The sequence below is a fragment of the Pezoporus wallicus genome, unplaced genomic scaffold, assembly GCF_028554395.1.
Source record: "Pezoporus wallicus isolate ANWC-B61680 ecotype Strahan unplaced genomic scaffold, APGP_CSIRO_Pwel_v1 contig_749, whole genome shotgun sequence".
In the NCBI taxonomy this organism is placed as follows: domain Eukaryota; kingdom Metazoa; phylum Chordata; class Aves; order Psittaciformes; family Psittacidae; genus Pezoporus; species Pezoporus wallicus.
Window position 1 is genome coordinate 4,559,788 of NW_026641327.1, and position 15,931 is coordinate 4,575,718.

Below are 15,931 nucleotides of genomic sequence, written 5' to 3' on the forward strand. Positions count from 1 at the left end.
TGAGATTCACAAAGGAGCCTGCTTCTTATTGAAGGTAGTTTGAAATGTAACTTCATTGTTTCTCTGACTTTGGGAACTTAAATATCTTTTACAAAAAAAAAATGGCTCTAATTCATTTGGGCACTTTTGAAAATCTTATCCTAAAACTTTATTTTTTTCATGTGAAAATCAATGTCTGGTACTGAACTGAATAGATAAATATATCAGTGTCATGGATTTTATTTCAGAATCTTTCAGCTGCTTCCAAATTTGCGTGATTTAAAACTAAATACAGTTGAAATACTATCAGCATGCATAAGTTTTGTTCTCTCAGTATTTGTGAGCTTAAAGAACCCACGCTAATAGTTTTTATTTTATAAAGTTGGGAAAATGTTTGAAAAAGTACTCACTGGTTCTGGTATTCATGGTTGGGCAACAGCATCTCATTATTAAATCCTGATCACCATTCCTGTATTCCAGCTGTTGTCATTTTATGGCGTCTTTTGGTCAAATTAAGTGCTGTGGTAAGCGTGTACAATTCCAATGGAGAACTGCAGGTTGTTATTCCTGAGCAAAATTTGGCATTTTGCCTAGATGTGTCTCAACTCCCACTCAGCTTGCGGGGAGGAGGGTAAAGAAAGCATAGAAGAGAAGAGAAGCAGACTTGATAAGAGTCTTCGCAGTGCTTTTTGTTGCTGCTCTTGTCAGCTTGCTTATATGAAAAGATGTTAAGTATTAAGAATTTGCTTCTGTCACCTACGTTATTAACTCAAAAGGTGTTCTGTGTGTGTTCATACATGTGAATACATAACTTGGCCTAGTGCTTACAAAAGTTGAATACTTAATTGTTGATTTTTCTTGGAATTGGGCATTGTTTTAATTTGTGTTTATATTAGTGTAATGATTCCAAAACCTATCCAATGTGACTGTAGTGCATACAAAAATAAGCCACATCATAAGATAATGCATACAAAACTATGTCCATAGCCAAAAAGACCCACCCCCCTTATTAATCCACTTTCCACAATTCCTTTCCCCTAGAAACAAGAGTCTAATGCTCTCCTATTCTCTCCTTGAAGAAGTTAGGACTCTTGCTTGCCTTGCTTTCCACCTTTTCTGTATCGAGGTGAATGCAAGAAAAGGAGAATAAAGGCAGAAATCTGTAAGGACTGAAATTCATGTCATGGCTCTGACTAGTAACCCTTCACTTCAGTAGAGGCTGCTGTCTGGATTGAGTGTTTCTGATTTCTTCAGTCAGGTGCCCTGTAGGGCAAAAGTGTGCTTCAAGCTGCAGTATGGGGAGTGGTGGGAAAGGCTATACAGCTCATGGCAGGGGAAGGGGGAGTACGTGAGTCAGCAACTAGACAGAGCAGGTCACCATGATGAATGAGGCAGGCTGACAGTTCAATACACAATACAAAAACTTCACTCTTTGTCCCCATCTTCCTTCCTAACATGGTTTCTAAAGTCTAATGGAGAAGTTTGGTTTCTCTGAGCGCAGCCTTTGAGAATTATGTCTGGAGGTGTTAATGCTTGCAACATCTATTCCCTGGCAGATCTATTTCAGAAAGATCCTTATAAACGCTTTCAAATGGTTTCTCAGAATGTTTAAAGCTTAAAACCATGACCTGCTGATGTCTTTCTTAAAGGCTGAAATTCTTTCTTCATTTCCAGAAGACATAAAATGCATACCAATTGCACCAGATTTTAAAATATTAAGTTCTGAAGAAACTCAAGATTCATTTGGGCTTATGAATCAATCTGTTGCACTCTGTACTTCCCAGTACAATAAGACTTTCCTTCAACTGAGAAAAATATTAACAGTATCATTTCAGTGGGCCTCTACAGGGTGGTTTTTAGTCCTAATAATCACAGTCACTTCACTTTTCCAGTGTTTAATCTTTGGCTGCTGCACCCCACACACCCAGCTTTACCACCCTTTGCCTGTAGCATTTGTGTTTCAGACTAGATACATAAAACTTCCAGGCATTCCTCTCTGCTGCCTTATGGCTCAGGAAAATTTAGCTTGAATTTGTCACGTAGCCTTTTGTATAACCTACATTTAAATTCAACTGTGTCTTCAGTTTCTGCCTGCTCCAGTAAGGGAATCTCCTGTTACATAAAACATGCACTCTTTTAATGGTAACCAGAGTTCATAGACTCTCCAAATGCTGGTCTGTACCTTGGAATTAGGCAGATCAGAGTGTCAGCTGCTTGAGGAGCATTGATACATTATGCTGCTCACAGAAGCACCGTGCAGCAGGAGAGATGCACTGAGAAACCCTGTTACCTCTTACCTTCCTTTAAAACCACACAGCATTGCTAAGCAGTAACATTTATGCCCCAGTTCAATTTTGTTTGCCCTGCCCCACGCACTGAAGCTGGTGTCTCTCAGTTGGTTGTAACATTTCCTGTTAATATTAGTAGGAGTTTTCTAAAAGTTAATTCAGAGGAAGTTCATCACGTGGAAAAGAGAAGAAAGGTGACTGAATTAAAGCTGCTCCTCAGCCTCTGAGAAGACCCATCTTGCAGGCTGCAAAACTGTAATTGATGCACAAGCTAGCATTGGCACCAAAAGGTGCTTTAGATGGGGTTCACAAAAGGTAGTTTAAAGCCAACGAGGTGCTGTCCAGGCATCAATGAGTGTGTAACGTAGACTGGCTTGCTTAAGTTTTCATAGTCTGGCATGTTGGAAGACGTTAAGTTGCTACTGGTTCTTTGCAGACTACAAGTTGCTACTGGATCTTTGCAGACTACAGAGATTACAGCCTTACGTGCATAAGACACATCGGAAGCATATGTTGCTTCTCCTGTCTTCTGTTTCTATTGTTAATATAAGCAATGAGAAAAGCTGTATGCTAAGGTTTTCCCACTGAATCCTGTGGTCCTTGATTGGGATGCCCAGTATTTAAGTAGGTTATTTTGTTTTAACTGAAATATACTCTGTCTGCCCCAAATCCTTTGTAAACTAAAACCCCTAACGGTTTGTAAATAAAACTGGGTTCTCTCAAGGACAATGTAATTTTAATCATAGGCAGGCTTGATTCTGATCCCACTGAGGGACCAGACTGGCCAGTCTGTTCAGAGCCAGGCAGAACTGGCTTCTACCCTTAAAAACACAGCCTTATTCACTTCTGCATTGGAAAGAGTCTGTTGCGGGCAAAATGATTTGAGTTACACTTGTTGAAGTTTATTGTGCTATTTGCCAAAACCTGTCTACTTCTATTCATATCAGGTGTCAGAGTAGAAGAATATATGCTGGGGAAAAAAAGTATTTATACCACACAGCAATAAAATAGAAAAATCAGAAAATAACTGGTTGTTGTTTTTTGGTGTGTTTTTTTTTTTTAATTTTTCAGAATATTACAACACTTTCACACTACTCCTGAAGATTACACCGTCATTTTCACATCTGGATGCACAACTGCACTTAAACTTGTAGCAGAAGCATTCCCTTGGATACCTGGAGGCACAAAGCAGCCCAGCAGTCGATTTTGTTACTTAACTGACAGCCACACATCTGTGGTCGGTATTAGGGGGATAACTGGCTCAATGAATGTCTCGCCTGTTCCAATAAAACCAAAAGAAATCTTGTTATCGGAAAAGAATAGGTTGTCAGCTGAAGAACAAAACTGCACGACGCCTCATCTTTTCTCTTATCCAGCTCAGAGCAATTTTTCTGGTACCAAATATCCCCTTTCATGGATACAGGATATAAAATCTGGAAAACTTTGCCCCATCAAAATACCAGGGAAGTGGTTTGTTCTGCTAGATGCAGCTTCGTATGTGAGCAGTTCTCCGTTAGACTTGGAAGTTCACCAAGCTGACTTTATCCCCATCTCATTCTATAAAATCTTTGGATTCCCAACTGGTTTAGGAGCACTATTGGTAAACAACCGGATTGCCCCTCTCTTGCGGAAAACTTACTTCGGAGGTGGAACTGCAGCTGCCTACCTTGCAGGAGAGGATTTTTATTTTCCAAGGAAATCTATAGCTGAAAGGTAAGGTTTTGTTTAACAAAAGGGAGGGGTGGGTTTGCTAATACTGTTTGTGCTAGATAAGCGTCTTAGGGTTGGTGCATGCACTGGGCTGTGACAGCTGTATTTCCTTATTGGAATAGTTGCATAGATGTGCCACATTAACTGTTTTTTTTTAGTATTAATTTTTCCTATCTAAAGAACATAATCTGAAATATCTACCTTCCTTCCCTGATCTAGTCAAAACTAGTAAAAATATAAGGCTTCAGTCAGTAACTTACAGGTCAGTACATGCATTTTTTAATTTATATTTAAGGTACCTCAGTGGAACTGTGATTTGGTTTTGGAGCAGCCAGGCCAAGGTTGATCACGCAGTATAATGACCCTCAGTGAAATTGGAAAGTAAGGTCCATGTATTTCACTGGAAAGATGGCATGCTTTACCCTCAAGAGAAGCTATCAGAAGGACGTGCATTAAGATAAATAACCTAAGACAAATATTTGTGGCTCTCTTATTAACCTGACTGAGGTTCTGGAGAAGCTGTGAAGCACTCCTACAGGAAATAGAGGACACCTAAAGGAGATTAAGCATACACACATAAAGAAATGCAGGGCAATTTATATGTTTTCTCCTAGTCCCTTAACACATTGAAATGCCACTCTTAGTGGCACAAAGGAAATGCTTAAGATCAGCCGTTAATATTTAATTACAGTACTTGGGAGAGGCTAGAGGTGGAAAGAGGAATTGATAAAAAAAGCCATTCATGCCTTGCATTTGTTTATGGATGTATATTCAGCAGCACAATATTCTACATCTCCCAGGATGAAAATGTCTGACCTTTCACTGTACATGTAGCAATGCATAATGATGCTTCATGTGTGTGCACCTCTTCTAAGTGTGTGTTTTGAGTGTTGCCGTGGGGTTTTGATTCTGGACCGGTAAATGCAGAGGCGGGCCTCATTAGCATGGCTCTTTTGCCAAAAGAAGCCATACGTTATTTCTGAAATGGAAATTGGTACAGTTAATCTTTCAATTTAGAAATAAAAACATCAGGGAAACATTTGCATTATGACCTCTGTTTCCGGTTTTTCAAACTGAAAAGGCTTTGAAGTGCAGCATTCACAGAAAGCCAGGATGAAAGGACATAAAAATCATGAGATCCTAGAGTGCTCTTGCATCACTTTCAAACCAAGGAGAAAACCTGCTTTAATTTGACCTGGGCAGGCTCTAATTTCTCAGTGGCTTTTCTAGAGATAATTGACACATGACTCCTGAGATTGCATAGCAGATAAAACTATCTGAAACACAGCTTAAGTCTCAATTCTGCTTTTATAGGTTTTTTTTTAGTAAGAGGGGAAGTGTATGTGGGAACCTGGAAGGGAGCACTACCTCTGGTGTCTTTCTCAGGAGTTTTCAGAGGTTGATACCTTTCAGGTATCTGAGGTACGCACTGCTTTCAAGGGCTTTTTTTACTGGATCAGAAGGGCCTGCTTCAACCATTTTATACCATTTTTATACCATTTTATAAACAAAGGGATTTGTCCAGTCTAATTTCTCATTCAAGCTCAGTACAGACTGTCTAATCTTGGTTTGAGGAAACCTAACTAAAATAGTCAAATCTGACAGCTGGATACCCAGGCATGGGACACGAGTTCTTGTTACACACCAAAGTGTCAGGCAGAGAGTTTGAGTCATTGTACGTACATATATATTTACAGTTGTCCTCATCTTTGTTTTTTATTTGTAAACCTAATATTTAAAAGTTCATGTTTAGAGTATTATTGATGCTCTCTGTAATCTCAGTGAACTATGGATACTTAAATCCTACCTGGAGATACTTGAAGTTTACAAAGATAGATTAGGAATGAGGATAACCACTTACTTGAAAAAACAAAAGCAACAGCTTTGAAATTTTCCATCAATTTCCTCCAAACTATGTCATCCAAATTTGTTTTTCTTTTTCTCTACTGTTACGGGTTTTTTCCTTTTTATGCTTTAAAGTGTTTTCCTGAGAATAAAATACAGAGAGAGAGCAGTTAGGAACAGAACTACTACACCTGAAATGCCAGGCCACCGTGGCCAGAGCTAATATGATTACCTTATCTGTGGGCCATGTTTCCATTTCTTTGCCAGTGACTGAAACCTGGGTCATTATTTCTCATATAAGTAGCAACTCTACCTAAAGCCAGGTTTTATCCCTGACAAATTACAGTAAGGAGTCTCTATCCCTAGAGGTATCCAAACCCAACTGGAGAAGGTCCTGAGCAACCTGCTTCAGCTGGATATGCTTTGAGCAGGAGATTGGAGTTGAGATCCCTAGGGGTCCTTTACAGCCTCTGGGCTTCTGTTGTTGATTCTGTGTACCTCTGCCAAACCCCATCTGCATTCTCTCTTTAGGCATGTCTTTGTGATTTCAAAAATTTGGTTTCTTAAAACATTTTTTTTAAAAAAAGCTTGTTTTCAGTGCTGGATTAGCACTGGGATTCAATACACTGGAACATGTCATTTAATGTGGTTATTCGTAAGGAAATGTGAACTCTAACAAATACTATAGAAAAGTGAATTACAATATGTGTATCCAAATACCCTCAGCAGAAGGTATTCCGCATCTATGCATAATCAAAGTGCAGTGCACTAAAGGAATTAGATTTTTCTAAGTCAAGTTGAAACTTGAGTGGTGATGTGTAATGAAAGGGTGTTTCATCTTTCCTTCCCAGGACTGTCAAAATGGTTACCTTTTGTCTTAATAGATAAAGCTTTTCTTAGTGTTTCCTCTATTTTATTTTGTTGTTCTTGCTATATAAATTATTCTACCATGGTTTCTTTTACAATCCTTTAATAACCTTAAATCACTTCCACATTTTCCCACTTCATAGCAGTAGCCAGTCTTCCTATATCAACTTTTAAAATCATGTTTATTGTATTTTCATCCTTGTATCAAACAGCTTGACAAATTATTATTATCATTCACAAATCTAGCCTCATTTCCTATCTTTTTTTTTCTGCACAGCATGAGATAATAAAATAATATGATTATGTATAGCAAGAATTCAGCGATAAAATATTCATCATCTGCCCTATTTTTCTTTTGTATCTGCAAGTGCTATTCAGAATCTGATCATCCTGGAATTTACGACTAAGGGAAAAGAGGCTGTTGTGTTATCTGTAAATTGGATATCTGCATCTTAGTCTACTGGTGTGAAATATCTAGTGCATTAACTGTTGTGTGTTTTTCATTTCCAAATGCATTTTCAAAAGCTTTGGAAATCCAGATGGCGTGACTTTGTCCCTGATGAATTTTAGTAGCTGCTGCTTGAATGATTTGACAGCCCCAAAGCAGCACCCACACTTTTATAGTCTGTGATGGATTTTACTTAAACAAAGCAGGTTTCTTTATTCTTGATGCTGTAGCTTTTTATCTTTGAAGTGATTCCATGGCTGATACTTTTGACCTGCCGATGAAAGATTAGATCCCTGAAGCTCTGCAGGAAATGTCCTTAATTAGGGCCCACACATGTACTATAGTGCAGAACTATGCTAGATTTCCCCAGCAAATTCTGGACATGCCTTTGCAGGTATATGTATAGAAGCATGGTTTGGATCCTCAATTACTTGCTGATTTTGTGCATGCTGATGGGAAGGGAAGGAAGGAGTGGAAAATGAACGAAGAAAGATAGGGATGAGAGCTTTCGCTAGGAACCCAAGATTTGGAGCTGGCAACAAAATCCTGAGGCAGTGTAGTGGATGTGGAGCATGGGAAATCCCTTAGCAAAAAGCTGTTCTTCAGCTTGAAGTTGTCTCTTCAGCATTACTGCATCTTTCTCTCAACACAGAGAAAAAGAATACAGTGACAGGTGCTGGTTTGTTCCATAGAAACTATTCATAGTGCTGAGAAACTACTTAAGGACTGGACCGTGTTTAGAAGAGCACAATACTTTTGCACATGCTCACCTTGTAGTCCAGTGTATGCGCATTCACTACACATTCAAGGGTTCTGTCCATCTGCCCATGATTACTTTAAAGTGGTAAGTGGGTAAAAATATCTCCCTGTTGACTAGTACCTTTTGTTCAGGCATTTTGTTATGCTGCTTCCAAGTGTTATATTATGCCGCTAAACATGATGTTTTGATATCTCCAAGCAGTACTACTTCCTGGGAAATATCTAAATCTGTAAAATTCCTGTAAAACCTGTTTTGAGACAGCCTTTATTCTCGAAATTTTGTTTGAGCAGCTGGTGTTGCATATTTTTAGCTACACAGCTGGAGAAGATTGGTGGTTAAGGTCTTCCAGGTTATACAAAACCCCAGTTCAGTGTTACCCGCAGAGGTTCAGACAGACACCTCCTGGAGTACAAAATCAGCTGTAATTACCAGGTTCTTCCAGCACAGATTTTGGGGAAAAAAAGAGAATAAGCTTCCATTCAACACCTGAACTGCTTGCTCCCATGTTTTACAGAGTCCAGAGACATAGAAGAAGGTGTCAACTGATTAAGCTCTTCAGTATGTCCCAGGGAGAGGTTATTTGAGGTGTGCTTTTATCCTTAGTTGCACAGTTGGGAAACCCGAATCTGAAGTGGGTCATATGTAGGGCTTAGAGTTGCAAATGTTAGGAATGAGCCCAAAAGAGGGGCATCATATTGGTTAATGCCTAAATGTTTGGGTCTATCACAGCATGCAGTTCCAGTGCACAGATTCCCAAACTACTTTTAATCGAACCAGTTCAGGACCCCAATGCAATGTAGCCACAGTGCCACAGACATCCATGCTGGGCAATTTACATTGCCTCTGAGGAAGATAATACATTTAGGCACACTGGAATGTCTTTGTGCTAAGCTTCCCCTGTATGAAAATACATACAGGGGAAAGTGGGGTTTTTAGGCAGAGGAGGTAGTTGACCTTGCACACTTTTTAGCAATATTTACCAAAATGAAATTAATAAAATCCATAAATGTAAATAATTTTAAATGCTACTGAGGATTCTTATATTTGGAAACAGGCTGAACTAAACTAAACATTTTTCTTCTTTCATTGTTAAAGACTCGCTGAAAGCCAGTAGTAATCATGATGTGCCTAATGCAGTCACATGTCTAGTGCACAGAGGTTCATGTAAGTCAACTACATCCCAGTATATGACTGGCAACAAATTATTGACTTATGAAATAAACCTTATAAATTGCTAGGAGGTTATAATGCATGCATTTTTAAATAAAAGAAAGAAATTTGGAGCTCATTATAAAATGCATTTTTCTTAAAATATAAAATGTTTTGAGAAGATAGCAAGAAGGAAAGTAATTCTGTTATATACCAGGACTTTGATCAAATACAGAAAAAATTCTGCCTGAACCACGATGTACCTTTGCAGTCATTGTGGCTAGGAAGTTTTCATGATGTAGTTTTACCCTAGAGAGTTCTTATATTCAAATATAGAATCAAGCCTTTTCCCTAAGTCTTCTTCAAGAGGTTTTGTAAATTTCTAGCATGAGTGATTCAGATTTTACAGCATTTGTTTACTGTTGATAAATCTATTTCGCACTTTCTATTGTGCTTTGTAGGTTTTATATTTGTGATTGATTAACCTGTTTGATATATGAGGAAAAACAATGGTAACTTGATTGGCATAAAAACCCAGGTTTTTTTCTTCACTATTTATACTGTGTATTTAGAATATCTTGATATTAGCATGTAAAAGGGTGAGGCTGGCTTTTTGACCCAGGCAATATTTATCTCATACAAGTCCTGCTCAGATAATGTTAAGGGATTGATTTACTTCAAAGTGCAGGAATTAAAGCTTTTGCTCTCCCTTTTTACCTCAGGCAGTTCTTAGGAACAGGAATTGCTGTAAATACTCCATGGTATAGTATATAATTAGTATAATGCTCTTCGTCTGACTCCTGAATTCTTAGAGAAAAAAAGCATGAGCTAAGGTAGACAAACAGAACAGCTGTAACTAGTATCAGGGGGTCAATTTTGATATTTAAGATTATTTTAACCTAGGTTCTTTTATGCTCTGAATCTTCCAGCATGAGTGTGTGCATTTTAAATACTTTCACAGTGATGCTGAAATTGTTCTGAGTTGGCTACTGAAACTTTATTGGCTTTTTTGGAGTGAATTTAATCTTGGTTTACAGAGTGCAGCCGGAGATGTGCAGGAAGCACTGAACCCGGGCACAAGCGTGTGCTGCTTGTGGGCCTGGCCTTGCATGGGACATATATCCCTATGCCTCTCCAAAACCAACCAAAAAGGGGTGAATCCTTCTCACATCTTCCCTCCTGCCCTAGGGAAGCAATTACTGCTCTTTCTGACCTTGTGGAAGGGGTGTGTCTCTTCTCCTTCCTTGTGCTATAGGAGCTGTGCTGCCCAAGCAGGGGAGGAGTGGTAAGAAAGTCATCCGGGTGAGGAATGACCATGACAATGGGTTTGTTTTTTCCATTTGGGGATTTCTTTAAAGCATGAAATGATGTGAGAGGGAGATGGGTATGAGAAATGAGAAAAACTACAATGAAGATGACAAACATGGAGGAAAGGTTGAAACAACATGTCTATAAAGGTGGTCCCCCAGGCCCCAGATGTGGTGATGTGAGATTGCTGCTGAGAGGATGGCAGCTCTTCATGGGGAGAGGTGGGTCTGCTGCAGGAGCTGACCCAGCACACAAGGGCTCCTTCAGGCAGAATGGGGGGCACTGCCTTGAAGGGGCTTTCTTCATGAACCATTAACACCAGGCAGGGAAATGCCTGACGCATTCTAGCAATATGGCTCAATGTCTCCATCTTTTCATGTGTCCCAAATCTGCACATGGGTAGTGACAGGTCTTTCTGTTTTGTGGAGTTAATGAACCCAAACTGCAGAATGCTACTGCGCTCATCTGCTATACTGCCCAGGCCCTCTGCCACCTGGGTGGACTTTGCACCACAGACCGAGATACTTGGGTCCCCATGTGGAGTTAGGGATCCCAGCTGTGAACATGAAGTTTAATTTCCCATGTCTGAATGAAAGCTAAATCCCTTATGGCTCTTTCTGTTGCCAGGTAGAGGAAATTAACTGAGGTCATGAACCCCATATCAGTCCATTTGCTAGGTCTAATGGTGAACTGATGCCTTTGCAGCTCCATAGCAGGCCATGGCAACCTCTCCAGAGGCAAACACTGGTAGCAAGGTTGTCTGGCTGCATAAACCCTGCATTTTGAACCATCTCAATATCAACACTTCTGTCATTTTCCTGTTGGAACCTGTCTCATGGTAAAATCCCATCCAGCTCTGCCGTGCGTCTCCCTGAGCTGAGTTTCACATAGAACTGAGGTATCTGTGTTGGGTAAACCAAGGACTGTTTTGGTTTTGTAGAGGGGAAGGTATGGGGGGAGGAAAGCAGGCATCACCCTCCCGGGCCTCTCTGGGGGAGTGGTTACGGGGAGCAACTTTTAGACTTAAGAAAGAGATCTGAGTTGGGTTTTAAAACAGAGTAGTGCAGAGTGATGGAAGTGGTGGGGAGGGGAGTATTGGTGTCTATTCTCCACTTCAGAAAAGGACTGAAGCATATGTATTTAAGTCAACCTCTATTCAGAAATGTCTCTGAGCATTAGTGATGACTTCAGCTTGTACTAGAAGTAGAATAGATTTATGTTAACTGCAGTGCTGTGTTTTTGTGTGGATCCTTTTGGAAGCAAAGCTCTTACAAAATACTTATTTTCTTCCTTTACAGCAGAGCCTGTCTCCTTTTTACTTGTGTCAGTTTGGGCTATTCTTTTTGGAGGGCAGGGGGAGGACAGAGACATAGTGGAGTGTGCGGCAATTAAAATTACTGGCTGAATGCAATACAAATTTAGTGTGATGGGTCTAAGTTTTTTCCTTTAACATTATGTCCTTACTGCAAATAACCATTATACAATGAAAAAGTGTACTTCGTTGATAGAAACTGAGACTAAGTTTATGTCAGGAAATGACTGACCACAAATAGCAAATTATCTCCTCTACTATAACATACTAATGCACTATAGCGTCATGTGAGTTGATGTTAACTGGTTTTGCTTACTTTTCAATGCCCTTTTCAGTAGAAGGTGCTAAAAATCAGTGGTGTTCAGCATGTTGTGCATGGATCCTTTGAGACCCATGAAATCACCATAAAGGCTCCACGAAAGGAGACCAAGGCACCTTCATATATCATGTAGCAGTCATGTACGTGACATTTCAAAGAAGATCTTCACCTTCACTGGATTTTTTCAAGTCCAGTGACTTCCATCCACTCAAAATCATGCTTCTAAAATCTTTCTTGGAAGTTATTCTGGGTCAGACATATTCTTGTCCATATTCTCAGAGACAAGTCTTTTAAGATAAGGATGTATTTCTGCAGCCTGAGTAAAGTCAGAATACAAGAGAGTGAGCTGAAATGACCATTGAGGCTTGTCTGTTAATAGCGAAAGACTCACAAATCCATGTTAAATTTAATGACTCAGATTATGTGACTTCCTATGTGATACCCATATATTTTAATGATCACTGGCTTCCTAGTGAGGAAAAAGAGAGATAAAGGAACAGAGTAGTTTAAATGTTTAGATGATACCACTCAGGCTTTACTGGAAAATACCAAGTACAAGCATGGGGTTTTGGTTGGGGTTTTCCATTTTCTTACTAGCCAAATATATGCAACAGTGCATCTGGTAGTTGTGCTCTTGGGAACCCATGAAAGAAACATCTACAGGCTTCTCAAACAGATTTAATTCAGAAGAAAAAGGAAAATATTGATGCTCTTGAGAAAAAAAAAAGGTTTTACAGTCTATCTGTCTTGACTTTCACATATAAGCAACAGTTTCCAAAACAGGAAATACTCAGATTTGATTAAATACTTGGCTGTCACATCTCAGTCTGTTCATGTTCAATTAAAAAATTAAGAGGGATTCTCTAGCATTATTATAATCTACTTTTTCCATATCTAGGCATTTATAATATCAAATAACATCTGCTACGGCTTAATAACTGTGTCAAATTATTGTAATAGCTTCATTTTCAGTGAATTTTATGATAAAAAGTTTTAGAGTTGCAGCAGGGAAAATACTTATGCTGAAAGGATTGTGTCTCCTATTTCATACTTTATGGCAGAAATTGTGCAGTGATGTTTTCAGGTAGTACTTTGAAGTAGCCCTTTTATTCTTTTTTTTTATTTTTTTTTTGCTACTGATACCAATTTTGATACTTTTGTAAGCTCAGCAATACAGGTGGAATTGCTTTTCTTCATATCATGCAGTGCTAAAATGAGTTTAGTATGAGTCTAATTCTTATCACTCACTTGGGCTTAAATTAGAGGTATCTTGGTTGATCTTAAGTTAGCTACACTAATAGATGACCAGTATAAGTGAGAAAAATGTCACGCTTCTTTTCTCAGTGACAGATTTAGCATGGTCTGTCCTCTTTTTGAGAATGATAAATTCAGGCTAAGTAACAGTAACCCAGTTAACCCTTCCTACAAAAGCGAATGTTGGGGTTTTTTTGTTTTTCTGCTCTCAGTATATACAAATGAAAGCAGATCTTTTGAAGTCCTCATCAGTGTTAAGAATTTTGTTCATGACAAATTATGCTTAGATCTTGTTTGTTTTGTGTAGCCACTTTTCCTGTATTTTGTCGTGATGGGTTAGTTTAGGACTTAATCAAAATAATGAGCCAGGGTCAGAGTTAGGCTTAGATTTTCTGACTTTGTCTTCAAAAAGATAAAAAAGCCTTGCATGAGATATTATCAAATTAAACACAACATATGTATATAAGAAATAAAATCATTCTCTGTAATGGCTGAAAAAGGTATGCCAAGGGGAGCACATCACTGTGCCAGCATTGCTCCTTTAACAACATTCTCATTTGAGACACCCATTTGGGTGGAGCATGTCAGCATCAGCAACAAGATGCCATGCAAATAATGGTGAGGGTTAAGAATAGGGTTCAGAAAGACAAAAAACTACAGCGAGAGGGACAGTGGTGATGTCAAAGCATACCAAGGGGAGCTTGGCACAGCACCAACATTGCTTCTTCCACAACTTTCCCAAGTGGCCCAGTCATGGTGCTGGGGATGTAGGCATCCCCTCTGTGGTGGTGGTTAAATTACGTTTAGGGTTACAGATAAGATCAAAGTCCAGATATACAAAAGGCCTACAGCTCCTGGGACACTGGTGATACCAAGGGAATGCCAAAGGGAGTACGCCACTGCACCGTTGCTCCTTCAAAACTTTTCTCATCTGGGACACACATTAGGGTGGAGGACGTCAGCATCAGCTCCAAGATTCCATGAAAATTATGTTAGGGTTATGGATAGGATCAGGTTTTAGAGAGAACCACATATCCTACAGCTCCCAGGATACTGAGGTTTCCAAAGACATGCCAAGGGGAGCTTGGCGAAGCTCCAGCATTGCTCCTACAACACCATTTTCATCTAGGCCACAATTGGTGCTGGGTATGTAGACCTCACCTTGGTGGTGGTGGCTAACACTAGGGTTAGCTTTAGGGTTAGTCTTCAGAGAACCCCAAAACCTACAGTTCCAGGGACACTGGTGATACCAAGGGCATGCCAAGGGGAGCACAGCACTGCATCAGCATTGGACCTTCAACAACTTTCTCATACAGGACACACATTTGTCTGGAGGATGTCAGACTCAGCTCCAAGATGCCATGCAATTAGGGTTAGGGTTGGGTTTAGGGTTCAGAGAGACATAAAACCTACAGCTCCAGGGACACTGGGGCTGTAAAAGGCATGGCAAGGGGAGCTTGGCACAGCATCAATATTGCTTCTTCCACAACTTTCCAAAGCGGTTCTGTCATCGTGCTGGGGATGTAGGCAGAATCTTTATGGTGGCGGCTTAATTTAGAGTTTGGTTTAAGGTTAGAGCTCAGAGATCCACTAAGCCTATGGCTCCAGGGACACTTGTGCTGCCAAAGACATGCCAAGGGGAGCACGGCACTGTACCAACATTGCTCCTTCAGCACCTTTTTCATCTGGCACGCTTATTTGGGTGGAGCACGTCAGCCTCAGCTCCAAGACGCCATGCATATTAGGGTTAGGCTTAGGGTTAGGGCTGAGAGAGCCAAAATGCCTGCAACTCCAAAGACATTGGTGTTGTCAAAGGCGTGCCAAGGGGAGCATGGCACTGCACCAACAGTGTTCCATCAACACATTTCTCATCTTGGAAACCCATTTGTTTGGAAGACATCAGCTCCAAGATGCCATGCAATTAGGTGTGGCGTTTCACAACACAGACTCAAATTGATGAGGAGATTCAAATCCAACTTTATTAAAACCAAGCCCTTTTTATCCCTGTGTTCAGTACTTTCCCAACCTTCACAAACATGCCATGTTCAGTCTCATTGACCCCTGTAAAAACCTCCAGGTAAATAGTCCAATCACAATGCTGCGGACCCTCTCACAACCCCCACATCCTCTGGCCTCCAACTGAGATTCCTGCCAGAATTACATTCTGGCCTATCCCCCAAAGCTTGTTTTTTGAACTTTCCTGTCCTTCAACATTCCAACTCATTGTCCCAGGGTTTGTAAAGCACCAAGGCCTCAGAGCTCATTCCCAAACTCTTTTTCACACAAATCTTATCACCTTCCCTCCCCACAATTAGGGCTAGGGTTAGGGTTAGGGTTCAGAGATCCACAAAGCCTACAGCTCCAGGGACGCTGGTGCCATCAAAGGCATGCCAAGTGGAACATGGCACTGTACCAACATTACTACTTCTACACCCTTTCCATCTGGGACAGCCATAGTGCTGAGTATGTAGACCTTGTCTCCGTGGTGGCATCATAATTTGGTATTAGATTTAGGGTTTGTCTTCAGAGATCCACAAAGTCTGTAACTCCAAAGACTGGTGCAGTCGAAGGCATGGCAAGGGGAGCTCGGCACTGCACCATCATTGCTCTGTCAATGTTTTTTTCATCTGGCACACCCATTAAGGTGGAGGATGTCAGCCTCAGCTCCAAGATGCCATGCAAGTTACAGTGT

General features: G+C 40.2%; 1 protein-coding gene across 3 annotated transcripts in view; it reads left to right on the plus strand.

The window, feature by feature from the left end:
- Window positions 1-15,931, plus strand: part of MOCOS (molybdenum cofactor sulfurase) — a 221,857-nt gene that overhangs the window by 89,531 nt on the left and 116,395 nt on the right. For all 3 annotated transcript variants that reach the window (XM_057423022.1, XM_057423021.1, XM_057423023.1), the window contains exon 4: window positions 3,339-3,980. In XM_057423022.1, the coding sequence (XP_057279005.1) occupies window positions 3,339-3,980 (642 nt within the window). The remainder of the gene's footprint in view (window positions 1-3,338; window positions 3,981-15,931) is intronic.